At 39.8% G+C, this 27983-nt stretch overlaps 1 protein-coding gene across 3 annotated transcripts in view; it reads right to left on the bottom strand.

The window, feature by feature from the left end:
- Positions 1-15459: 15459 nt before the first annotated feature.
- Positions 15460-27983, bottom strand: part of LOC307262878 (nuclear distribution protein nudE homolog 1-like) — a 14318-nt gene continuing 1794 nt past the window's right edge. For all 3 annotated transcript variants that reach the window (XM_080043885.1, XM_080043887.1, XM_080043886.1), the window contains exons 3-9: positions 26352-26505; positions 21507-21655; positions 20760-20896; positions 19475-19918; positions 18588-18673; positions 16350-16492; positions 15460-15688 (exon numbers count right to left, since the gene is read on the bottom strand). In XM_080043885.1, coding sequence (XP_079900011.1) covers positions 15640-15688; positions 16350-16492; positions 18588-18673; positions 19475-19918; positions 20760-20896; positions 21507-21655; positions 26352-26505 — 1162 coding nt within the window. In that variant the 3' untranslated portion in view covers positions 15460-15639. The remainder of the gene's footprint in view (positions 15689-16349; positions 16493-18587; positions 18674-19474; positions 19919-20759; positions 20897-21506; positions 21656-26351; positions 26506-27983) is intronic.

Genomic DNA, 27983 nt, shown 5'->3' with positions numbered 1-27983 from the left:
AACCTTGTCTGTTTATGTGAGGGAGGGGGGGTAGATGGGGAGGGGAGGGGGGAGGGGGAGGAGAGGGGTTTGGTTGTTGTGTATGTACTGTATGTGTTTACTTATTCTGTTTTTTTTTGTCCATATGTATAAAAACATAAAACCACTAAAATGAAAGTTTTAATAAAATAGTAAGGCAACAATAACATTTGACAACTTAAATTTGCATGTATAACATTTTTTATATATTAAAATTTTCACGACATATTTTCACAGCTAGTAGATTCAGACAGCTTCCGGTGGTCCACTCTTGTCTCCCTCCAACTCTTTCTCTCTCGTGTGCATCCTCCTCTGATGAATCTTCAGAGATATCCGCTGTGTGAAAGCTCTCCAGCACTGATCACAGGCGTAGGGCTTTACCCCCGTGTGTGTCCGCCGATGCACCGTCAAATTCCCGACGTACGTGAACCTCTTTCCACAATCGTTTAAGTGTTCTCATTGGGATTAGCCCTTTAATTGTTTACTTATGTTCCTGTCCTATTTGTGTTGTATGTGACGTCTGAAACTGTGTAACGGAACTTTTATACTGCCAAACACCTTTACCTATACGGGTACAAATAAAGTAACCTGATATAACCTTAGTTATTCATTTAAAGTAGCTACGAGGAGCTTTCGGTTTTTTCTGCTGATTATAGCACCCCCTTTGGACAAAAACAGAAGTGTTTTTAATACACCAACGCCTGCTTACTTGAGAAACAAAATCCTAATCTTAAAATAGTAAGGCAACCTTGTCTGTTTATGTGAGGGAGGGGGGGTAGAGGGGGAAGGAGAGAGGGGTTTGGGTGTTGTGTATGTACTGTATGTGTTTACTTATTCTGTTGTTTTTGTCCATATGTATAAAAAACATAAAACCACTCAAATAAAAGTAAAAAAAAATAGTAAGGCAACAATAACATTTGACAACTTGAATTTGCATGTGTATAAAACATTTTTTATATATTAAAATTTTCACGACATATTTTCACAGCTAGTAGATTCAGACAGCTCCGGTGGTCCACTCTTGTCTCCCTCCAACTCTTTCTCTCTCATGTGCATCCTCCTCTGATGAATCTTTAGAGATATCCGCTGTGTGAAAGCTCTCCAGCACTGGTCACAGGCGTAGGGCTTAACCCCCGTGTGTGTCCGCCGATGCACCGTCAAATTCCCGACGTACGTGAACCTTTTTCCGCAATCGTCGCAAACGTACGGCTTCTCCGCGTTGTGAATCAACCGGTGCGCTTTCAGATTCCCCTGGTGTATAAAGATTTTCCCGCATTCTTCGCAGCTGTGTGGCCTGTCGTCGCTGTGCGTGAGCCGGTGTTTAGACAGCGTGCTAGTGTGTCTAAAACTCTGTGCGCACATGTCGCAAGTGTGCGGTTTTTCGCCGGTGTGAATAAGCATGTGAATTTTAAGAGTCCTAGTTGTTTTCAAAGTCTTCCCGCATTGGTCGCATAGAATAGGCTTGTCTACGGTGTTGCTGATAGCGCCTTGACTCTGAGGAAGATTTAAATTAACATTTTGCAGGTTTTTGGAATTCTTAACGCACTGGTTGCAAAGGTAAGGCTGGTCCGAGGTGTGGAAAAGAGAATGACCACTTAGAGATTTCGACAAGGCGTAAGTTATTCCACAGCGGTCGCAGGGGTAAGTCTTTTTGCCAGGGTGGATGCGCAGATGGTATCTGTATGGGATCAGGTAAGCGAAGGTTTTGCCGCAGTGCTCACAGCGGTATTGTGTCTTGACATCGGAGTCGGTATGTTGATGATGTGGTTGTAGATTTGTTTGTGCGTCCGTTAAACTATCTTTACTGTCCTCTTGAGGTCTGGCTGGATTATTGGGCGATTCTTTCTGTAAAGGAAAAATATTGAGATGGAGAAAGATAAAGATACAGATTAAAACAATAAAATAAGGCTAAGGTCAAGGTCAAGGTCACTTTTATTTATATAGCACCTTATAAGAACCTAAATTCACCAAAGTGCTTTACATAAAATACATAAATTAAAATACAACAGCACACATTAAAAAACACTTACAGCAATGACACAAAACAATTCATTAAAACGTAAAAGCCTGTGAAAAAAGGTGAGTTTTAAGAGTGGACTTGAAGGTTTCCAGAGACTCAGATTAGCGAATATGGTGATAGATATCAAAAAGACATTTCCTTTGCATTTTAATGAATGGTTAAGTATGTACTGTAGCCTTTGTAAAAACACCTTGTAGTGCAGTATGGCTGTCACACAATGGGCACTTAAAGGTGATTCTGGAGAACGCTTGTTGTCAAAATCACTTTTTGTCAAAATCAGTGAATATCTCGCAATCCGCTACCTGTCTGTACAGTGTGTACTATGCACTGAAAACAATCCAGTGGTAATACACAGCCTAGGCTCTGTAAACTATCAACAAAAGGTATGTAAACAAAAGGGGCCCTCCATAGCTATAGCAACATGCCCATTTACAGAGCCTAGGCTGTATTAACACCTAGATTTTTTTTCAGCGCACACTCTTTTGCTGCTTCAACAATTACAATTTCTGAGGGACTAATAAAGACTAATCATTTTACCTTATAGGTCATATATGAAGACAGTTTTTTTTTCATGTATCTTAGCCTATATGTTGTTTTGTATCGTATCTTGTCCAGAGGCCTGTTTCAGGTAGCTGGTTTTACATACTCTGAGTTACTGTACAGGGACGCGTGTGACAGTGACACTCTTTCTTCAGTCGGAGCTGCAGCGTAAAGTGAAAACAAACTCAGGGTAGGTCTAACCACCTATCCAGCAGGTTAGACCCACGGCGTATGTTGCCGCACTAACAGACTCTTGGTTGCACTGAACCTGCTACCTGAAACGGAAAACCCAGAGTTTCCACCAACTCAGAGCGAACAAACTCTGGGTTGTCTCAAAACCAGCTACCTGAAACAGGCCCCTGCACTTTGGTCAACTGATGTTGTTTTTTGAAATGTGCTATAGAAATAAAGTTGACTTTGACTTTACCTCTTCAGTAGATCTCATTGTGCTGGTGATATTTGTCTTGTCTTCTCCGGGATATTCCTCCATCTTTAAACCTGCAGTGTGTAGAATTTTGGGTTTTATTTCCTAGCAGATTTTGTAGAAAGTAATTATAATATCCATAAGTACATTTCATTTAGTGCATAATAGCTGAACATTTTTTTTTTTTCCTTAGAAAGGGTCTCATATATGTCCATATTTCTGCATATTTTGGACCAAGGCCTAGTGCCGCCATCTTGAAAGTGTCATAGTTGGAATGTCATCAGGTGCATTGTTTAACATTTTGAATTGTTCTTGTCCTTGAAGGCCACTGTAGCTTCTGTTATTATTCTAAAGGGGTGGAACTTTGTAGAACTTTCTTGATGATGTCTTATTACACACTGCACCTTTAACTAAATATCTGTCTTCATAACTTAAACACAATAAAACAGGGAAAATATGAATAAAGAAATATATGTTTTGATCATTTGGTACGTGGCAAAGATAGTTAGAATAACCTGACAAACACTTATAATATTTTATTTATTTCCTTTTGTATTGCTCATTCCTTTTATTTTGTTTTATAGGACAATTTTAGCCTATTATAAATTGTCTAACTAACTAACTAACTAACTAACTAACTAACTAACATACAACTCTGAAAATGAACACATATGCTTTGAACCTCTCTGCGATTTATGTTGTGCCATTTTTTTTTAATAACTGCAGTAAAAGAATGAGACTTGAAATTGATTTCTATTATTCAGCTTAAATTCCAATATATTTTACAGTTTAAACAGTTTTTACAGTTTCCCTTAAATTTTTAACAATTTGTCTTCCATTCACTCTGTTTTTGATTTCTAGGATGACATTTCTATATTGAATGAATGAATGAATGATTTTATTTGACCATTTTGATATAAAAACATGAACAGCACTCTGTCACACATTACAATACATAAAATAGCCAGGGAGGGATAGACACAAAAAAGCCCAAAGGCCTATTTCCATTGTGGTCCCTGTACACAAAATATACACATACATAAAAATCACACACACAACAATGACCCCCACTAAGGCAAGCCTAATTATGCCTATGCCATTTTTTTAGGGCCTTTTTAAAATTGCCCAAACTCCTATTTATTTCCTAACTATTTTCATATGTCTTGTTTTTTTGTGTGTTTTTATGCCCCTGTAAAGCACTCTGAATTACCTCATGTCTGAATTGTGCTATAGAAATACACTTAAACTTACCTTTAAACCTATCCACTTTGTCTTACCTTACTGTGTCGATCAAGCTTCATAAACTCATGCAGGTGATGGGTTGAGAGTTGAAGATTTGAAAGATGCACTGATGGTTTCCTGGGCAACTGACTGTATCCAACTACTGAATCCACTATGGAACACAAACACTCCAAAATCCAACAAGATTCTTTTGAAAAAGTCAACTTTACTGTCAATGTTCTGCAATATGTGCCAGATATATGGGATCAGAAATATGTTTCACTCTGACCCACGATGCAATAAAATACAACAGGATAAAATCAGATAACTTTTTCTACAGGTAAATCCCATTGAGACCGAAGACTCTTTTGCAAGGGAGACCTGTTTTCCTTTCCCACGTTACCATTCACACACACATTCACACACCGATAGCAGCAGGCTAACTATCGACATTCACACAAGGCAAGGTGGGTGAAGTGTCTTGCCCAAGGACACAACAACTATGACACAGGTGGCAGGGCGGGGATCGAACCTCCAACCCTTTGATCATCGGCCAACCCGCTCAACCAAACTAGCTAGATAACTAGCCTATATACAAATAAAAATTAGCTAAATAGTGCAAAAAGTAAAGAAAAACCCAAACGGTATAGACAAGTAAGTACACTGAAATGTGCGATTTAAAGAACAGTATTTACAATATGTGCAATATGCAGTAAACTGAAGAAACTGAAAATGTACAAGAGGCTGTCTGGGCACTGAATACATTACCCACAAACAAAGGAACAACAACAAAATTATGTATTTTAATGTGTGACAGAGTGTTGTTCATGTTTTTATATCAAAATGGTCAAATAAAATCACTCATTCATTCATTCATTCATTCATTCATTCAAGGAGCAAAGCTTTAATGAACTGAAATAAGTTTTTTTTTAAAAGAAAGGAAGAATAACTGACTTTAAAATACAATAACAATTGTTTGGGCTCCCTAAACAGGACTTTTAATTCAACTAGCCTACTTGCACATATAAAATAACACTAATAACAAAACAAATAGGCTACAATTAGGTTGTTTAATTATACTTAGATTATTAAATTAAGATTATATTTAACTTGTATTTTAACTGCAATCATTTACTTATAATAAGGCCAGAAAAAACTGTGTTCTGATGGTTTTTCTCAGCATTTTCAATGGCAAATTAAAAACCTTGATTTTAGCCTATATGTAATAGCTATGTGTTGTTTGAGCGCCCTCCTGTGGACGTTTATGAGACTGTCTTAGTCAAAGTCAGTCACAACTCATAACCCTAAACATATTTGATTATTATTTGTGGCTTATTGAATTTAAAAAAAAACTTTTTTCTTGTACTTTTATATAATTTAGGCTACTAAAATGTGGACTGATTTTTTTCTCATTTTAGACTCGATTTTGAGATGCACATTTTATTCATAATTTCTTTCTTGCCGAAGCTTACTTTGTTTGGTATAAATAAAAAAAGTATGCATAGTAGCAATAATAGGGCCTAACAGTTATAATTATCTTATTATAAACCTAATGTCTCTTTATCAGTTAGCTTTCAACAAAAACAGAGGAGAGCAGATGTGAGTAAAAATGGGCTTGACTCACAATACCGTCCAATTAACTAGTTTTTCTATTTGATAGGTGTTATCTATTGATAGTTATCGCGTTTATAGACTTATTTATATGGAGGTATTGTTGTTATTGGCGAAAAATTGAGCATTGAAGCATTGCCACCAGGCTGCAGGCACGGACGGGGTTCGAACCCGCGATCTTCGGTTTACGAGACCGACGCCTTACCACTTGGCCACCGCGCCTGGCAATGTAAATAGGTCACTATATCACAATTTGGACCGAGCTCCACTTTCCACTACTGCAATCTTTGGGGTTATATGATTGTGACGTGATTTGACCATATGACATTTTCGCAAAGATCTACGTGAAGCCGTGGAGTTCAATTCCAAACTCGATTCGAAATATGAGCGATTTTGACTTTCTTGGGAGAAAATGTACTAATGGCTCGTTCATACAAGTTAGAACTGTTTTTTCTAATCACTACAATGATTCCTCAACATTCGGCTAAAAATATACACACCAAAATACCTATAAAATACACTTTTGTGAACATTTCGCCAGTGTTAGCTTATGTATTGTCATTCAGAACCGGTTAAACCCATTAAAATTAAAACCTAAACCTTGACAGATTAATTGAACGTAGCCGAATTGTCCACAAATATCTCCTTACTGATTTCACAGTATCTTACAGTAACATTTGATTTGTTATATTACTCAGTGTGGTTGAAAATAGTGAAAGTTTAAAAAGTCAGAATTATGTCTGGCGTAGCGTTGACGTAATTTGCGTATGCGGAAGTGGCTCGCATCAGCTGTGGTTGGTTTCACCCTGAAACATGGTGGTTTAATAAGTTACAGATCTATGTCATATGATGATATTAAAGTCTCGTGGCGTGAAGATTGTGCGTCGTTGACAAGTGGCTCATGCTGTAAGTACATTTAATGTTATGTCAAATCTGTGCTAACTTGTTTTAAGAAAGAATTAAGCATATAAAGCTAAACTTAGCCTGCTATTAGCCGAGGATTTTCTGCTATTCTGTTGCATTTTCTCTGTAAAATCCGTAATTTATCAGGAAATTAACCTCGTCCTGGTGTTGCCAGCATGTGAGGTTACATTGATGTTGTTACTGTGTGTTAGCTTTATACATTTAATTGGGAGTATTCAAGCAAACTAGGTTACGTACACCAGATTGCATTAAAAAATCATGCAACAATAATATAATTATGCTGTTGGACATTCTCTCATTAGGGATAGCAAGATTTGAAGATTGCTTATACGTCATTGTCAGCTGTTCTTTAATTCGGCATATGAAATACTATCGTTGTGTTCGGTTTAAACTGCGTACAGGGCATTTATTATGGGAACATTTTTATAACAATTTCTTCCAATCAAGTTTGAACTGAAATCAGATCAGTTTTATTACTTTCCAGTCATCTCTAGCTGACCCTCTAATTGCTTATAATTGAATATATAGGCTACTTTGAACTCTTGAAGCAATATTCAATAACTGTATTTGTCACATAGCCGACAATGAAAAGTGGCAATACTTCAGGGTTGAGCAATCAAACAATGCCATAAAAATAGTTATAAAAATCAGCTCCTTAAAGGCACACTATGAAGTATTTACTAGTCAAAAATAATCCCTCTCAATGATCACTTCTGCCCCACTAGAATGTGTGGTGGTGTGTTTATCTGCACAGTCCTCCTCTCTCCGGCTGTATTTTACATGGGTACCATTTCTAACAAAAAACAACAAATGTTACGCAGATTTTTTTTTCTTTTTGTGTGACTCTATACTTTGTTTTTTAATGAAAATGTTGCATAGTCAACCTTTTTAAGTCTCATTTTGTGTTCTTTTCTTCCAGTCTTTAACGGGCCCTATGTAGCGGACCCCCACCCTTTCTCTCTGCATGTCATTCCCCTCTCTGCCCCATTTCATCTCTGTCTTTCTCAACTATCAATAAAAAAATCCTGAAAAAATGCAACAAAATCATACAAATCTTACAAAAAGAAAAAAAGTCTTATCTTGTGTCGTTGTGTCCTCCAGTCATTAACAGGCCCTATCACAGTCTCTAGCTGACCCCCCCCCCCCTCCCTCCCTGACCCCCCCCCCCCTCCTCTGCCTGCCTCACCATTACATGCCTACTTTAAAAAATCCTGAAAAAATGCCCCGAAAAAAAATCTTACAAAATGAAAAAAAAAAATCTTGTCTTGTGTTCTTTTCTTCCAGTCTTTAGCAGGCCCTACTCCAGTCTCTAGCTGACCTCCCACCCCCCTCCCTCCCGGACCCCCCCACCCCCTACCCTGACCATGCCTCTCGTGGTGGACGCTATATGGGCCGTGTGGAGCATCACAGCCGGGGTTTACGATTACTTCCACACCAGCGCCATGGAGCAGCGGATACACACACTGGAAAACGTCCTATCCATCCACCAGTTTGTGATCGCGGGGCTTTCGGCTGGTCTCATCCTGCTAATGACATATATACTGTGGAGGAAACACTGAACACATGACCAAAACATGACCGTTTAACATGGTTACTACGGTCGAAACTTCGGCACATAGCAACGGTAACAACACAATTAATTTTATTTTTTTGATAACTGGACATTAACTATGACTCCGAAAGTTCCCTGCTCTCCACATACATTCAAAGTCATGTTGAAAAAGCCTAGACCTACATACTATATGGAGAAAACACTGAACACAATGACCAAAACATGACCGTTTAACATGGTTACTACGGTCGGAACTTCGGCACTTAGCAACGGTAACAACATCATTTTCTGTTAATTTTTATTTTCCTTTTTTTTTTTCTACTCCAAAGTTTCCTGCTCTCTTGATACATTCAAAGTCATGTTGAAAAAGCAACTGATTGCTTAAATTTGACTGTCTTGACTGATGGGGCTTGTCTGCTGGCTGGCTTCATCCTATTCAAGACCTTTTACAATGGTTACTACGGTCGGAACTTACCCCATATCAACGGTAACAACGTAATATTATTTTTTTGGGGGGTAACTGGACATTAACTCCAAAGTTTCCTGGTCCACGTAGCCTACATTCAAAGTCATGTTGAAAAAGCCTCAAATAGTTTAAATTTGACTGTCTTGACTACTTGTCTGCTGGCTTGATGACCTAGTAACTATACCAAACTTTTACCAATAACCATGGTTACTACGGTCGGAACTTCCCCCATAGCAACGGTAACATCGTCATTTTGTGGCCAAACTTAAGCCCCTATCTCACTGGGCTGCGACTGTTTGCGACAAGTTGGAGACTGCATTCGCGAGGGAGTCTCTAAACTGTCTCCAAACGTTCGCGGAGGTCTCAATTTCCTCGCATGAGTCACAGAGCCGCGCAGTCCTGTCGCATGAATTTTGAACATGTTCAAAAAAAGTGTGAGACAAATCTAGTCTCAAAATAGTCTCAGAGTGGTCGCATGTGTCTCAAACGCGTCGCAAACCCTTCTCAATTTAGTCTCCGCGAGTCAGAAAGTGCGAGCAATGTGAGACAACTTTGCGAGGGTTTGGCGACATATGAAACTAAATTGTGACTGATTTGAGACAAAAATGAGACTGACATTCCGTTCGTGCGACACTCGTCAGACGTTCGCGAGACATAAATGCGACCTCCTGGCAAGTGTTGGGCAGGACATTCGCAAACGTGTCGTGAGGAACCAACTCAGTGAGACTGCAAGTGAAAATTGTCGCTAATTCGCATATTTTGTCGCAATTTTGTGTCTCCAACTTGTCGCACACTGTCGCAGCCCAGTGAGATAGGGGCTTTACTCACGTCGTCTTGACTGGAGTCTTTTTCAGACAAAATCATACCAGCTTATCAAGGAAACTTTGCACTTTTTTTTGTTGCAAGGCTTGGAGGACTCCCCTGTCTAGAAACACCTGTCTGAGATGATGCCATTCACTCACTTTCATAGTGAAGTGGTGAAAATGTTTAGTCGTTTTCGTGGGAAATTTAAGGCCTTTTTTTTGCAGAAGTAAATTGTGGATGTTGTTGCTACTAAGATCACAACTTCATTTCCTTAGCATCAACGTTCTCATGTTAACAAATGTATAATGTTTTTTTTAATATAACATATACATTTGTCTGAGAAGCCAATGCAATTATGTGATTGTCTCAACATAAGAACGTATATTTTCCAAGGGTCATAACGTGCACTGAAGTCTATGAAATATGTGTGTCTCTAAATGAGATATTGAGACTTTTTCAATTTTAATTTTAATTTTAATTTTAAGGAATCTATATTAAAAAAAATGAGGGTCCGGTTTCACAGACATGGATTAAGCCTAGTTCTGGGCTAAATTGAACTTTCAATGGACATTCTCTATTCAAAACTCCATTCAGTCCAGGACGAGGCTAAATCCATGTCTGCGAAACCGGACCCTCAGTGAATTAAGTTGTGATCTTGAGACAGTACAGGATACTCTTCTGTTTTTATGTAATAACTCCTCGCTAACAACTATTTTCAGCACTGGAATTTCACCTGTAACTTGGGTTAAAATGATCATTTCTCTCATTGGTTTTAATGGTGTTTTGCCACTCTTTAATGTTGGTGTTGGGTCAATTGATGATATGATCATGTTACACCGTTGAAGTAAAGATTAAAGCTGTAGTGTGTAACTTTTTTATATGAATTAATGTCGGTTACATTCGAGCCATCGCCAAACAAGTTGACACAAAGTTGATTAAGCCTATCAGCTCAGGAAAACCTCTCTCTGTATTTCTCAGTATGGCAGCGTTTACAAACTGGTGTCAACCCCCCCCCCCCCCCCTCTCCTACCCCGACACTGGTGCAGGAGCTCAGAAAAAATCCCCAAGAAGAACCCAAGAAATGTTTCAGTTGTTGATTCTACTGCTAAGAAAAAAACCTGGACGTACAGCAGAAGGTATAAAATCCATGAGCCATCACTGAAGGCTTTAACCTCATGTAGATGCACCGACAGGGTTGTTGTAATTACTCAGAATTTAACAAAAGTTACGCATTATAGCTTTAAATCTAGATTTTAAGAAACGGTACATCTGCCTTTCAACTGCTGCTGTGTTATGTGATTATCCTGATTAATTCAACCTTAATGTGACTTAATGTTTATTTATTTTTGGGGTTTTCGTGTGTGTGTGTGTGCGTGCGTGCGTGCGTGCGTGTGTATTTTGTCCATGTTAACAATCTTACACTGTTTCCGTTCTGTCATCCAAGTTTTCTTTGCGTGTGTAAAATCATTTGAACATGTTTTTTTATCAAGATATCATGTCAGCCTTTCTTCATCACTGTACCTGTTAACTCTATGGGGGTCCATTGCCTGTGTACTGTACTTTACTGTTTATGCTTTACTGACCAACCAACCACTACCATGACTACTATCAAAGGGAATATTTTTGACTAATAAAAATCATGTTTTAAATCCAAAATGATCTTTGGCGTACTTATTTGTATTTTTTCAAATTATGGAGTTTTTTCCCTAAGAATTATTTGAGGCAGATATTTTTTAATTTATAAATATATTCATGACACTTTGCCAGTTAATTACTTCCAATAAAATAATTAGTTTTTCTTATTACAATTTTACTTAATTATGTTTAAATTTGCAAACCAAATATCTATTTTTAGAGCATATAGGTGTGTTGAACTCAAGACATAAAAAAATCAAGACATTAGCAAAAATATCCTCCAACAGATATAAAAAAACAAGAGTAAAAACAGGCAGATCAATTGTTAAAAATAATAAATAAAGGCTATGGTGGCCTCTGTAAAACACCTCAGTTATTTCACCAAATGTTGGACACTGGTTAGTTAAAGTTTCATTTATTTCTAACAGTGGAAATATACGACTATTAGGCCTTTTGCTCCCGAAGCTATTTCAGTCCTCATTAAATTTCAGGGTCAGGGGTTTGAGTGACCCTGAATTAATACTGGTTTTGAGTATTAATAGAAGCCATAAAAAAAAAATCACACAGAATGTTAAAGTAATTGTGGTGAGATAGATGGATAGATGGATAGATGGATAGATGGATGGATAGATGGATGGATGGATGGATGGATGGATGGATGGATGGATGGATGGATGGATGGATGGATGGATGGATGGATGGATGGATGGATGGATGGATGGATGGATAGATGGATGGATAGATGGATAGATGGATGGATAGATGGATAACATAAAAAAACAAGACTTTTTATCATTTCAAGTTTTTATTGCTTTTATTACAGAAACATAAGCAGCACTGAAGGTAAACAAAGAGCATTTTAAAGGTGGAGTCAGTGATTCTGGAGAACGCTTGTTGTCAAAATCAGTGAATATCTCCTCACAATCCGCTTACCTGTCCGTATTGTGTGTGTGTGTGTGTGTGTGTGTGTGTGTGTGTGTGTGTGTGTGTGTGTGTGTGTGTGTGTGTGTGTGTGTGTGTGTGTGTGTGTGTGTGTGTGTGTGTGTGTGTGTGTGTGTGTGTGTGTGTGTGTGTGTGTGTGTGCGTGCGTGCGTGCGCTGAAAGAAAAAAATCCAGTGTTAATACACAGCCTATAGGCTCTGTAAAGTAAACGGCATGTTGCTAGCTCCGGTGGGCCTCCTTTGTTTACATACAAGTCTACAGAGCCTAGGCTGTGTATTAACGCACACACAGTACGGACAGGTAGCAGATCATGAGGAGATATTCACTGATTTTGATTAAAAAAAAAAAAAATTTAAATTTTTTTGACAACAAGCGTTCTCCAGAATCACTGACTGCACCTTTACACACTTTGCATCATGTAAATACAGTCACACAAGGCGAAAATAAACAACAACAAAACACACAAACAACCTTATTGACCGTCCTATAAACCTTTGTGTTCAACCCTACAGCAGAGTACAGTATAACACTATCAATACACTTAATTTTTACACATCACAACATTACATAGGTTGCGTTCCGAATCGCATACTCTTTCTTTTTTCTATTCTACATACTACATCCGACGATACAAATAATCTAGTTAGGATGCAGTAGGCATACTATTGGGACATACTTTTACTCTCTTATTTCATCATAACATTGCGCTTTGATCTTGCCTCTTGCTTTTATATCCGTCGCATCCCCGTTTGTTTTCATATGGAGGCTTCGTCGATGTGACGTCACTTCACGTGCGCATTGGATTGTGGGTCAGAATCGCCCAAATAGGATGCTGTTTTCAACACTAACAATCTTGGCCGCATGAAGTAGGACATCCGGGTACTTCTAACCATCCTAAATCTGGCCACAAGAATCGGGACATCCTAAATCTTTTTTCTACATACTATATAGTAGAAAGTATGCGATTCGGAACGCAACCACTGTTTTTATATGTTTAACATAAAACATGAGTAGCCCTTCACTGAAGTTATTCCAGTCTCCACACGAACAGAAGACAATTATTTTTATTTTATTTATTTTTTTCACTCCCGTAAAGTTAGAAGTGTTTAAGAAAGAATTTAGGCGAATTTTAAAGAATTATTTTACTGGAATTTGTATTTATTTATTCATTTATTAATTCTAATCACATGATATATCAAATAATTGGACAGGAGGAACAATCAAGGAGCTAGAATATGGGACCTTTTTGCACATGAAATACTAAAGAAAACGGCAAAAATCATCCACTTCTGATATATTTCTCTTCTTATTCCTGACACTTGCACTTAAAAGTTCTGCTTTGCTCTTAAAGCTGGGGTGGAGGATTTTGGGGAGAAAATGGCAGTTGGGATAGAGATTTGAATCCAAATACCTCAACCCGCTCCACTTGTTCTCTTTGGTCCCTCCCCTATGGTCCCTCCCTGACACGCTCTACACCAACAAAGTCGGTGCCAAAGTGAATGGACAGTCCCAACAGCCAATGAGAACGGAGAATCGGAGCCTCGCTCTAATTGGTCAAAGTGTACAGCTCATGTTAACTTTGACCAATCAGAAATCATATAACTAACAGTTTATCCATGTACCCTTATTGATGAGTGTAACCATATTTTTCTTATGCCTGGTTGTTTTACTTTGTCCTAGTTTGTCCCGCCTTTACACTCCTTCATACAGTCATTATTGTATTAACACATTAATAAAAAGCAGATGCAGAACCACTGACGGCCACTAGGTGTTGACAATTTCACTATTTTTTTATTATTATTCAAAATTAGGCTTAATTCAATAATTGCACTTTAGCACACAAGTGAGATAGCAATACAAAAAGACACACACACACACACACACACACACACACACACAGTTCAAGGCTTTAACAGAGGAATTTGTGCTTGTGTGATTGACAGACCAATCGGCCAATCACGTTCAGCGACAGTGTTCTCTGACTAACTCATCTCTTATAATCTAAACTGACAAAAAAAAATCTTTACATTTTATATCCTCTCTAACATTTCCAACTCATTTGTTTTCAAACCCTGATCCACATATTGTATAAAAGCAAGGCAGTAATTTATGTATTTTATGGACCATGGGACACGTGTGCGTTGCCCTAACAGTTAAAAAGAAGCATTCGTTCCCTCTCATGTTGTAGATAAAAGTGCCTTTCCCAGTGTTCAAGCACATTCAAATTACCTCCAAGATGAGCTCAGACTAAACATATAGCAAATGTTAACTTTGGTTTAGATGTGCAGGTTGCACCACTTAAGGTGCTCCGAGGAACTTTCAGTTTGTGTTAATTCCAGCGCCCCCCTTTGGACAAAAGCAGTAGTGTTTCTACTACGCCAGCTGTTGTTCCTGGGTGAGCGTATATACCCATGACAAAGGCATTAAGAAAAACTATATAAAAATAGCATTCTTTGCACTGATGGTCTCGTTTGCTGTTACATGTAATTTATGATCATCAGAGGAAAAATGAGACTGTTTCAGAAATATTTAAAAGTTCCTCGTAGCACCTTGAAGTATTTTAACAGGAACTCCGGTTGTTTCATATTTTTTCTCTCCCCACTCGTTTTTAAACTACATGCAAAATTTTGGATGAATCCGACACATATGTATATATATAAAAAAAAAGCAAGGGGGCGCCCTTAGCTCAGTTAGTATCACTCACCTCTCTGCCCCATTTCAACTCTGTCTCTAGTCTACACTGTCAATAAAGCATAAAAATGCCCCCAAAAAAATAAAAAAATAAATAAAAAGTGTAAATGCAACCAAGAGGTATTGAAACAGACTGAATTCCACTTCAAAAGCCCAAGTAAGACTTTGTTGATATCATGCACACACACACACACAAGCACAAGTTCAGGAAGTTCCTTTAGGCTAAGTGCGAGTGCTGAAAAACATCAAAGTCCTTATTATAAACAAAAACGAAAAAATTCTGTGTAGATTTGAGCTGGTAACAGACGCCCAATAGAAAAGTTTCCGTCCATTTCAGCACTGCAGCTCCAACCAGTTAGAGTGGCCATTGTCCGTATGATGATGAAGCACACACACACACACACACACACACACACACACACACACACACACACACACACACACACACACACACACACACACACACACACACACACACACACACACACACACACACACACACACACACACACACACACACACACACACACACACACACACACACACACACACACACACACACACACACACACACACACACACACACACACACACACACACACACACACACACTACCGTTAAAATGTTTGGATATCCAGGCCAGATGGATGGATGGATGGATGGATGGATGGAAGGATAGATAGATAGATGGATGGATGGATGGATGGATAGACGGACGGACGGACGGAAGGATGGATAGACGGATGGATGGAGAGGGATAAGGGATAGAAGTGGAGGAGGTTTTTCTGTCTTCACAGCAGCACTTTGGGTCCCACTCCGAAATCCAACCTCTTGACCAGCCTTTAAAAGAAACAGTAAAACACACATTCAGAAAACAGCTTCTCTCCATGCCTTCCAATCTCCATACTTCCCTACTATTTAGTATGCCAGAAAAAGATTTAGGATGTCCCAATACATGCACGTCAATTGCAGTATGCCAGAAATACCTACCCTAGATGCCCCACTAACTCCAATTCCAATAGCATGTTGGAGTATTCCTCTTTATTCTTGACATTTCTTGACATAATGAAAAAAAAAATCTTCCTTATCTGATTTTTTTTTCTCTCTCCTGTCTGTAGCCCTAAAACTCTTCTGTACTTTAGTATGTAGTGTAGTAAAAAGAAAGAGTATGTGATTTGGAACGCAGGGAATGTCTTTGGATTTGAGAGTGTCAACATTTCGCCGTTTCAGATCTGATCTTTATTAATAATTCATTCCTTTTACAAAAATCAAAACAGCATAAGCAAAATCATTTATTGTCTCTTGGTTGGCTGGCTACACAGTGCATGTACAGGGTGTGTCTCCCCCCTGTGTGTCTATCCCGTTGCTTTCTAAAACTGTGAGGTATAAAAATGACTAAAATGTGACTAAAACTTAGAAGAATTTTTGTCTAAAGACTAAGACAAAAACATAAAACAGTATTCCTAGCCTCCCGGTAGCTCCACAGTACCCAGTGTCTCACCCCTGTGTGTATATCCCGTTTGGAGGGTGTGTTTCTGGGTTGTTGTTGCTGGCCAGCGCCCCCTGTCCTCCAGAAAGGCCTTTACGACTGGACCTCTGCTCCTGGACGTACTCACGACACGACGCCAGCTTAGACTCCAAGTTCTACACAGAAAAAAAAACATTAACATTATAAAAATGGGGCGCTCCGGTGGCGTAGTGGATAGAGAGTGTACCATATTGGCTCCGGCCTTCGTTGCAGTGGTCGCGGGTTCGAATCCGACCCGTGGACCCTTACTGCAGGTCATCCCCCCCCTCTCTCTCTCTCTCTCTCTCTCTCTCTGTCTGTCTCCCCATTTCAACTCTGTACCGTCTAATAAAGCTTGAAAATCCCAAAAAATAATCTTAAAAAAAAAACTAAAAAAACATAATAATAGCATTATAACTTCATTACCAAACTGTTAAACAGAAATGTAAAGAAGCTACGGTGGCCTTCAAGGACAAGAAGCTATAGTTACTAAAGATGGCTTCATCCACCACTGCCTCAAGTCTTTCCACAATATCAAGTGATGAGATGAAGATGTATTTAGTTATTTATTCTATAATACTTCTTCTTCTTGGTCTTCCAACAGGTGCATTCCCTAGGACGCCCACTATATATAAAAACGTGTAAGGCCGTTAAGTTTGTCCGTTCTGTGCTACTGTAGAAACATGGTGGTGCAACATGGCGGCCTCAGCGCTCCCTGCTACTATGTAGATATAAAAGGCTCATTCTAAGGTCATGAAAAAAAAATTATACACTAATTAAAACATCCTTATGAAATGCATGTGACAATGTGGCAACAATCCTTGTGCACAAACAAACTTCCAAAGACAAAATGTTCCCCGGTCCAAAAATACGGAAAAAAACTAAAACCCCTGAATGCATCACGAGCTATAAATCAGAACACAGAACAAGTCGTCCTTTGACTCGTGATTTTATATAAAAACACTCGGGGGGAATGTACCGATCTATTTCTGAAGCTTTATTGATAGTGTTTTATAATACATCCATAAACTCTGCTGTGTGTGTGTGTGTGTGTGTGTGTGTGTGCGTGTGCGTGTGCGTGTGCGTGTGCGTGTGCGTGTGTGTGTGCGTGTGTAGCTCGGAGCGTAGACTGAGAACAGCCTCCAGCATCACATGAGAATCAGCTGGCCAGGGTCTACATTCTTTCATCATTCTATTTTTTTTTAATATGTTTTTTTTTTTTTTTTATGTTGATAACTACGGAAAAGTACTAGGGCCACAGGGAAGAAAAAAAATTTGAGGATGAAGTTTATTTTTTCTTTATTTATTTATTTATTATGCATTTCGAGAATAGTCGAAATTTCGAGAATTCGCGCAATGACTTTTTTAAGACTTTCGCACATCAATTTTCGCAAAAAAAAAGTAGACTCAGCTAGAGTAACTAAAACAAGAAAAGAGGAAAAAGATGAATTCTCATTCTCTTTCTATTGTTATTTTTTTTATTATTTATTTGATGTAAAAATACACCCACTCTAAACGGTGCTAGGTTATCCCCCTTCAAAGGTGTCCTTTTTTTCTTCTCTCTCTTTGATATATTATTATTATTATTATTATTATTATTATTTATTTATTTTTTCTTTTGGCATTTTTATGCTTTTTTTTATTGATAGTGTAGAGACAGAGTTGAAATGGGGCAGAGAGGGGAGTGACATGCAGAGAACGACCGCGGGCTGGAATCGAACCCGGGTCCGCTGCTGGCCGAGACCCATGGGGGGGGGGGACGCCCTACCAACTGAGCTAAGGGCGCCCCCTCCTTTGATATATTATTGTCCATGCATCCCTGATACATTGTTCTGGAAAAGTAGCTCTTAAAAAAAAAAAAAAAAAAAACAGAAAGGGGAGTTTTACGGTTTTGCTGGTTACAAACAGTATTGATTTGTAGTTTCATTTGTACTGTTCTTATTCTCTGTAATCAACAACAAGAAATAACTTGTTATGAATGTATGAATGTATGCAATACAATTATAAGTGTATACTTCTTCCTGCTCCTTTTCAGGCATGTCACATCAATACAGATAATTCGTTTTCTTTTTTTTCTTTTTGTGAAGTCATTTAAACATACATTTTGTTTATTGTATTTTTATGCTTTTCATTTTGTTTTGTATTGTTTTTGATATGTCTGAAATAAAATAAAGAATTCAAATACTCTATAAATAAAAAAATTATTAAAAAAAAAATTATTCTCATTCTCACCCCGACTTTCCTGAGCAGTTCTCCCACGATGTTCAGCGCTGAGATCCTGGCTGTCATGGAGAAAGGAGTTGAGGGGATCCCTTCACCTGCAAGAGACACACACACACATCAGTACATACACTAGATACACTTAAAGCTGGGGTATGTGATTTCTGATTGGTCAAAATTAACATGAGCTGTACACTTTGACCAATCAGAACGAGGCTACGATTGTTGTTGTTTTAGGTGTCTTTTGTAAAAACAGCTAGGTGGAAGTCTCACAAAAGACATTTCATTGCACACATCAACCCACCTCTATTGCTGCTGTTCTTTAAGCTCAATTGCAGTGAGTGCATGGATTGGTTAAAACCAAAAATCATAAACTAATGAGGATTTTTTTCCAGCATGGGGACATTGTTTAGAGACATTTTAGTGAGTAAATCTAACTTAAAAGGTTAAAAGCAGGTCTGAAGAAAAATAGGAAATTAGTAAGATACATTGCAAACTTGAACCCACCTCTGCTCAAGGTGGATGTGTCTATGGAAAGACACACCCTGCGCTCCAATCCCCATAGTTCCCTACTATTTAGTACGCCAGAATAAGATTTAGGATGTCCCAATACATGCACGTCAATTGTAGTATGCTGAAAATACATAAATGCCCCACTAACTCCAATAGCATTTTGGAGTATTCGTCTTTATTCTTGACATTTCTCGACATAATGAAAAAAAAAACTTCCTTATCTGATTTTTTTCTCTCTCCTGTCTGTGGCCCCTAAAACTCTTCTGTACTTTAGTATGTAGTGTAGTGAAAAGACTAAAACTCTTCTGTACTTTAGTATGTAGTGTGGTAAAGAGAAATAGTATGTGATTTGGAATGCAGGGCTAGAACTGAACACATGAACTCACCTCTGCTTATGGATGGTGATGGAGTGCAGATTGGATGTCTTGATGGCGTGGTCACACTGGACAGTAGGGCCGGGTTAGGGTGGGTGTTAGAGGGTGTGTTCTCTGCTCTTGTGCCCAGGTTTGGGTGAGTGTTTGTGGGCTTGTCTTCTGGTCTTGTGCCTGGGTAAGTGTGGTTGTTAGAGGGTGTGTTCTCTGCTCTTGTGCCCGGGTTTGGGTGAGTGTTTGTGGGTCTAGTGTCTGGGGGAGTGAGGGGTGGAGTGGGGAAAGCAGACACTACACAGGGAGAGATGGGAGGAGGTTGAGAAGGTGATGATGATGATGAAACAGCCACCACAGAAGAAGAAGAATGCTGAGGTGATGAAGGCTCTTTGACTGAACTGCTGAACGAAGGTTTTCTGTCCTGAACCGCCGACTTCTGCTGCACCGCCAGCTCCTGTCTCAAGTCTGACACACACACACACACACACACACACACACACACACACACACACACACACACACACACACACACACACACACACACACACACACACACACACACACACACACACACACACACACACACACACACACACACACACACACACACACACACACACACACACACACACACACACACAGGGATACACACACACACACACAGATACACACACAGGGATACACATACACACACACACACACAGGGATACACAAATATAACAAACACACACACACACACACAGACACACACAGATACAGATACACAAATACAACCACACACAAGGACACACACACACACACACACACAGATATAACAACACACACACAAAATGGAATTAATTTTTTTTTTAATTATTTAATTTTTTTACAGCTAAAAGAATGAATAAAATTAAATCAAAACATTGACAGAGCTCAAGGTTTTTAACTCACAAGTAAAACAATGGTTGAAACTGAATAAACCCTGTGAACATTGACACACGCTCACATACACACATTAATCATTGTCCTTGTTTTTATAGTTTTTATTTTATTTTTTATTTTTTGTTTTATTAATTAATCATTGTCCTTGTTTTTATTGTTTTTATTTTATTTTTTTGTTTTATGTCTACTATGTATGATCCCTGTATTTTTATTCATGTGAATTTTTTAGGAGATGCCTAATCAGGGACAGGGGTTGCAAATTAGTTTCGACTAACACCTGTATGCGTGGCATCTGTTTTATGTTTTTATAATATGAAACAATGTTTTTAATGCATTTGTCCTTAATAAAGAAATAATAAATAATGTGTAAGTTAAAGGCCCTTACCTCTGGCCTCGTCCTTGAGCCTTTGCACAGACACCAGCAGTGTTTCCTTCTCGTCCAGTTCGCTCTCCAGAAAGGCGTTTCTCTCGATCACATGGTTCATCCTCTGTTCAAAGTCCTCCAGAGACATGATGGTGACCCTGTAATACACACACAGACAGACAGAGCGCAGACACACACACACACACAAAGCGCAGACATACACACACACACACACACAGAGCGCAGACACACACACACACACACACACAGACAGAGCGCAGACACAGAGCACACACACACACACAGACACAGAGCGCAGACACACACAGACAGAGCGCAGACACACACACACACACAGAGCGCAGACACACACACACAGAGAGCGCAGACACACAAACATTGTTATAGACTCAAGTTATTTTCTTATATATAATAAAAACTGGACTATGAAAATACTAAATATTAGCGACATCATGGTGGCCATGCAACAAAGAAAGGGAATATTTCAGAAATTGCAGCACACACACACACACGCACACTCTCTCTCTCTCTCTCTCTGTGTGTTGGTAAAGGGGCGCACTCACACTTGGTCCAGCTGACCCGTGCTGTGCTAAAGCATGATTGTCCCACCTCCCTCCTCCCCCTTTTTTCTCAGCCGAGCTAAGGGTCTAAGGGCAGAGGGTGTCATATTGTATGGAACGTAAAGCCCACTGAGGCAAATGTATATTTGTGATTTTGGGCTATACAAATAAAACTGATTTGGTCTACCTCTTGGTCCTCTCCAGGTCATCGTTGGCCTGCTCCAGCTCTCTGATGTATTTATTGAGCTGGTCTCTGATGGCCGAGGTTTCAGCCAAGTCTACCTCCAGACACGAGATCTGTCTGTACGACTCGGAGTGGTGCGATTCATACTTCTCCTGATGGACAGAGAGACAGAGAGAGGGAGGGAGGGAGGGAGGGAGGGGAAGAGAGGGAGAGGGAGAAAGAGAGAGAGGGACAGAGGGAGGGAGGGGGGGAGGGAGGGAGAGAGGGAGGGAGGGAGAGAGAGACAGAGAGGGAGAGAGGGCGGGAGGGAGAGAGAGAGGGAGGGAGGGAGAGAGTGAGAGAGGGAGGAAGGGAGGGAGAGGGAGAGAGAGAGAAAGAGACAGACAGACAGAGAGAGAGGGAGGGAGGGAGGGAAGGAGGGAGGGAGGGGGAGAGAGAGAGACGGAGAGGGAGAGAGAGGGGGAGGGAGGGAGAGACAGAGGGAGAGGGAGGCAGAGAGAGACAGACAGACAGAGAGAGAAAGAGACAGAGAGGGAGGCAGACAGACAGAGAGAGAGAGAGAGATGGAGAGAGAGAGAGAGAGAGAGAGACAGAGAGGCAGACAGAGAGAGAGCGAGACAGACAGAGAGACAGACAGACAGAAATGGATTTAGCATTCTCAATAACCCCCAATGGACAATTCTATGTGCTGGTGGTGACCCATATTGTACATTTCTAACATACAACTCTGTGGTACTCAACATTATGAAGGCTAGAACCGAGATCATGAAGATTATTTGATAGCCAATATAATACAGCTCATTCACACTGGAATAGACTGGTGTTGAGTGCAGGCTAATGTTGCTGTATATACAGTATCTCACAAAAGTGAGTACACCCCTAACATTTCTTCAAATATTTCATTATATCTTTCCATGCGACAACACTGAATAAATGACACTTTGATACATTGTCAAGTAGTCAGTGTACAGCTTGTATAACAGTGTAAATTTACTGTCCCCTCAAAATAACTCGACACACAGCCATTAATGTCTAAACTGCTGGCAACAAAAGTGAGTACACACCTAAGAAAAAATGTCCAAATTGGGCCCAAAGTGTCAATATTTTGTTTTGCCATCATTATTTTCTAGCACTGCCTTAACCCTCTTGGGCATGTAGTTCCCTAGAGCTTCACAGGTTGCAACTGGAACCCTCTTCTACCCATTCATGACGACATCAAGGAGCTGGTGGATATTAGAGTCCTTGCGCTCCTCCATCTCCCGTTTTAGGATGCCCCAAAGATGCTCAATAGGGTTTAAGACTGGAGACATGCTTGGCCAGTCCATAAACTTTACCCTCAGCTTCTTTAGCAAGCCAGTGGTCGTTCGGAGGGGTGTTTGGGGTCGTTATCATGTTGCAGTACTGCCCTGCAGCCCAGTTTATGAAGGGAGGGGATCATGCTCTGCTTCAGTATGTCACAGTACATGTTAGAATTCAATGAACTGTAGATCCCCAGTGCTGGCAGCACTCATGCAGCCCCAGACCATGACACTCCAACCACCATGCTTGACTCTAGGCAAGACACACTTGTCTTTGTACTCCTCACCTGGTTGCCGCTCCACACTCTTAACACCATCTGAACCAAATAAATGTATTTTGGTCTCATCAGACCACAGGACATGGTTGCAGTAATCCATGTCCGTAGTCTGTTTGTCTTCAGCAAACTTTGTGGGGTTTCTTTTGCATCATCTTTAGAAAAGGCTTCCTTCTGGGATGACAGCCATGCAGACCAGTATGATGCAGAGTGCGGCGTATGGTCTGAGCACTGACAGGTTGACCCCCCACCCCTTCAAGCCCTTCAGCAATGCTGGCAGCACTCATACGTCTATTTTCCAAAGCCAACCTCTGTGTACGACGCTGACCATGTGCACTCAACCTTCGTAAACTGGGCCGCAGGGTGGTATTGCAACATGATAACGACCCCAAACACACCTCCAAGACGACCAGTGGCTTGCTAAAAAAGCTGAGGGTAAAGGTTATGGCCTGGCCAAGCATGTCTCCAGACCTAAACCCTATTGAGCATCTTTGGGGCATCCTCAAACAGAAGGTGGAGGAGCGCAAGGTCTTTAATATCCACCAGCTCTGTGATGCTGTCATAAATGGGTGGAAGAGGGTTCCAGTTGCAACCTGTGAAGCTCTAGTGAACTACATGCCCAAGAGGGTTAAGGCAGTGTTGGAAAATAATGGTGGCCACACAAAATATTTACACTTTGGGCCCAATTTGTAAAAAATTTCCAAGGGGTGTACTCACTTTTGTTGCCAGCAGTTTAGACATTAATGGCTGTGTGTCGAGTTATTTTGAGGGGACAGTAAATTTACACTGTTATACAAGCTGTGCACTGACTACTTTACATTGTATTAAAGTGTCATTTATTCAGTGTTGTCCCATGGAAAGATATAAAGAAAAATGTGAAGAAATGTGAGGGGTGTACTCACTTTTGTGAGATACTGTATATATCCTACACTTTAAACGTGGAAAGAAACAATATAGATTCTTTACCGATCCCTTATATCATAATATGTTTATTCACCTAATAGTGTCTAGCAATGGGACCATATGAAACTTCATGTCATGATAAAAAATCTGGCCAAAACATAAGATATTACAGCAATAAAATGGTCTCACTCATGGGACAACTAGATTGGATAAAAGTCATACCGAACTTGCCACTCGAACGGACCGAGTCACTTAACTGACTATACATGGCCTTTAAAATTTTCGATAAATGGCCAGAGCAAGAGTTATCCAGGTGTTCTTATCCGACTTCTCTTGTCCGTTAATGTGCTGATTTGTGTCCGAAGTAGATCTGATAAAGGTGTTAACATGCATTTTACAAGTCCTGTTGAAGTCCTATTCCTTTATTTACCCGATTATGAGTCTGCATGAGTGTTCTTGCATTGTGACTTTATTACTGATTTATTGGTAAAAACAGGGAGGCTCATAATCCAAACCACATGTTATGACGTATTATGAGTCCTATCCCTATGTGCGTCAAACACAACACACACAATGAGCCAATGACCTCACTCCCAGCCCCCAGGCACAACATTGTAAGGGACGCAAACATGACGCAAACATGTCTGTCTATCTGTTGTTAGAGTGAGTTGGCAAGGCAAGGCAAGTTTATTTCTATAGCATAATTCAGACTTGAATTCAAAGTGCTATACAGGCCTGGGCAAGATTAACATACATAATACACATTAAAAAAGCGAATTAATAGAAATATAGTTTGGTAGTTAGTTAGACTTGTCCATAATGGGGGCGCCTTTAGCTCAGTCGGTAAGGCGTCCCCTTCCCGGGCCGGGCCCAGCAGCAGACCCGGGTTCGATTCCCACCCGCGGTCGTTCTCTGCATGTCACTCCCCTCTCTGCCCCATTTCAACTCTGTCTCTACACTATCAATAAAGCATAAAAATGCCGAAAAGATATCAAAAAAAAAAAAAAAAAAAAAGACTTGTCCATAATAAAATAATAAAGACTAATGCATAAGGGAGGAATAAAAGCTGACATAGCCTCCAGACACTAGAGTCATCAGCTGCCCTGCCCTGCCCTGCCCTGACTGAATCAATACTGTGTGTGTGTGTGTGTGTGTGTGTGTGTGTGAGTGAGTGAGTGAGTGAGTGAGTGAGTGAGTGAGTGAGTGAGTGAGTGAGTGAGTGAGTGAGTGAGTGAGTGAGTGAGTGAGTGAGTGAGTGAGTGAGTGAGTGAGTGTGTGTGTGTATGCGTCTGTGTACGTGTGTGTGTGTGTGAGCCTGCACATGTGTGTGTGTGTGTGTGTCATCTTAATATCAGCTGGTGATTATGGAAATCCCCTTAAACGTGCGGTCGGGCAGATGAATGTTATCAAAGAACGTTGGGACATCCCAGACAGAGAGGCTTTATGCTAGTGTTGCCTATGTAACCATGTAAATAACAAAGACTCCATTAAATATGATCTGATAAAGGCAAACTTAAGTCCTATATTTAACTATTATCAATTCATTACTTTGTAGTGTAGGCCTTTCAAAGAATTTGATATATGCAGCTCCAGAAAAAATGAAGAGACCAGTCCAAATGTTCAGTGTCTCTTCTTTTACTATTTATAGGCATATGCTTGAGTAGAATGAACATTTTGATTTTATAATATAAACTACTGACAACATTTCTACCAAATTCACAATAAAGATATTGTCATTTAGAGCATTTCCATTAAGTAATGTAGAGATGAAGATTTAGGAAAAATCCAGACTGGTCTCTTAATTTTTTTCTGGAGCTGTATAACTTTTTTTATTTAAATGTTTTTGTCTTTTCTCTCTCTCTCTCTCTCTCTCTTTTTTTTTTATTCACTGTAAATCATGTTTTTTTCATTTTACTTTATTATTATTATTATTATTATTATCATCATTATTATTATTATTATTATTATTATCATCATTATATCTATTCTATAAGTTGACATGGACAGGGGTAAGAGATTTTACTAAATGGTAAATGGACTCCACTTATACAGCGCTTTCCCTTGGTTTTCCACAGACCCAAAGCGCTTTACATTGTTTTGTACACATCCACCTCTCTGTACCTTGTAGTTCACTTACACACACACACACACACACACACACACACACACACACACACACACACACACACACACACACACACACACACACACACACACACACACACACACACACACACACACACACACACACACACACACACACACACACACACACACACACACACACACACACACACACACACACACACACACACACACACACACACTACCTTGCAGTTCACTTCCACCCCCACACACACACACACACACACCTTGTAGTTCTCGACCTCCATGCGAAGCCGGTTGCTAGCTGAGAGCAGTTCTGTGTTTTTGGCTTCACACTGTTTCAGCTCCATCTCCAGCTCCACCTCGTAGTCTCGGCTCATCTGCTGGAACTCCTCGAGCTCCTCCTGGGACTCCACCGCACTACAGACGGACAGACAGACAGACAGACGGACAGACAGACAGGGGGACAGACAGGGGGACAGGGGGACAGACAGACAGACAGACAGACAGGGGGACAGACAGACGGACAGACAGACAGACGGACGGAGGGAGGGAGGGACGGACAGACAGACAGACGGAGGGAGGGAGGGACGGACAGACAGACAGACGGAGGGAGGGAGGGAGGGACAGACAGACAGACAGATAAATAGATAGAGGGACAGACAGACAGACAGACAGGGGGACAGACAGAGGGACAGGCAGACAGACAGACAGACAGACAGATATAGGCACATACACAGAATACAAGCCATGAGTTTGCTATCTTTGGATATTCTACATTAGGGCCATGCCATATCATACCATCCACGATAATTGTAAATGATAAACAAGGGTAATATTGCGATAACCATGCAAACATGCATGATACATTTACATTCCCCAATGTGCATAATGCTCAACAAGGACACACTACCTACAGTGTTTTTCACCCATGCATACAATGCTCACTTTGACATGTAGTTAATTTATCAATGAGAGCTAGCTAGTTAGAAAAGGATGGAAAATGCCCTTAATTTTCTTTGCAATAATTAATGCTGCCTGCAAGCTGCAATCACCAATAAACTGTTGTAAAAAAAAAAATTCTATATAGTCATTTATATCATTATCGCAAGTTTCCTTGAAAAACTGTGATATAATTTTGAGGCTATACCGCCCATCCCTATATATACACACACACAACATCATTTAAACTATTATTCAATTTGGCTAATTGGTTTAAGTTAAAGGCCTACTTCACCGGTTGGAATATGAAAGTGTATTGAACTCGGATACACCTTCATATTCATATTATAACACTGTAACCCTACATTTCTCTTTCTGTGATGTCACAGAAAGAGAAATGTAGGGTTAGACAGTGAGACCATAAAACACTCTTTCTGCCTTTTCTCAGGCTAGGATGATCCGATTTCAATTTTTTTTGCACATTTATACTTCATAGGATCTCCGAGTTCAATACACCTTCATATTCCAACCGGTGAAGTAGGCCTTTAACTGGTTTCATACAGTAAAAAAACTTAAAGTAATATCATTCACATTTGGATTAAAAACACCGGGACCAAAACTTTTCCCAGAGTGATTTGGACAAAAACAACATAATAAAACTGATTCCCTCCCAAACACAGGAATCCCTGGCCGTTAAACTCAACACCAAAGTCTAAACATCGCTAGAAATATGTTTAATAGAAAAACACCTTCAGGTTTTATAGTTATTTGTCTTGTACGAGTGTCTCAAGTCTCACATTTCTACAAACTAAACTGGAGAACTCTGATTATTATCTCAGAATATATTGCTATTTCTATTCTGCCCCAAAACGCCAGAAAGATTGTATTTCTAGCAGTTTTCAAAGTTTTTAATCATGTTTGCACAAGATGTTAACTTGTTCTAACAACATATTAAA

This window comes from Ammodytes marinus (genome assembly GCF_949987685.1).
Source record: "Ammodytes marinus genome assembly, chromosome: 16".
Taxonomy (NCBI): Eukaryota; Metazoa; Chordata; class Actinopteri; order Uranoscopiformes; family Ammodytidae; genus Ammodytes; species Ammodytes marinus.
This window is presented reverse-complemented; position numbering and strand designations above follow the sequence as displayed.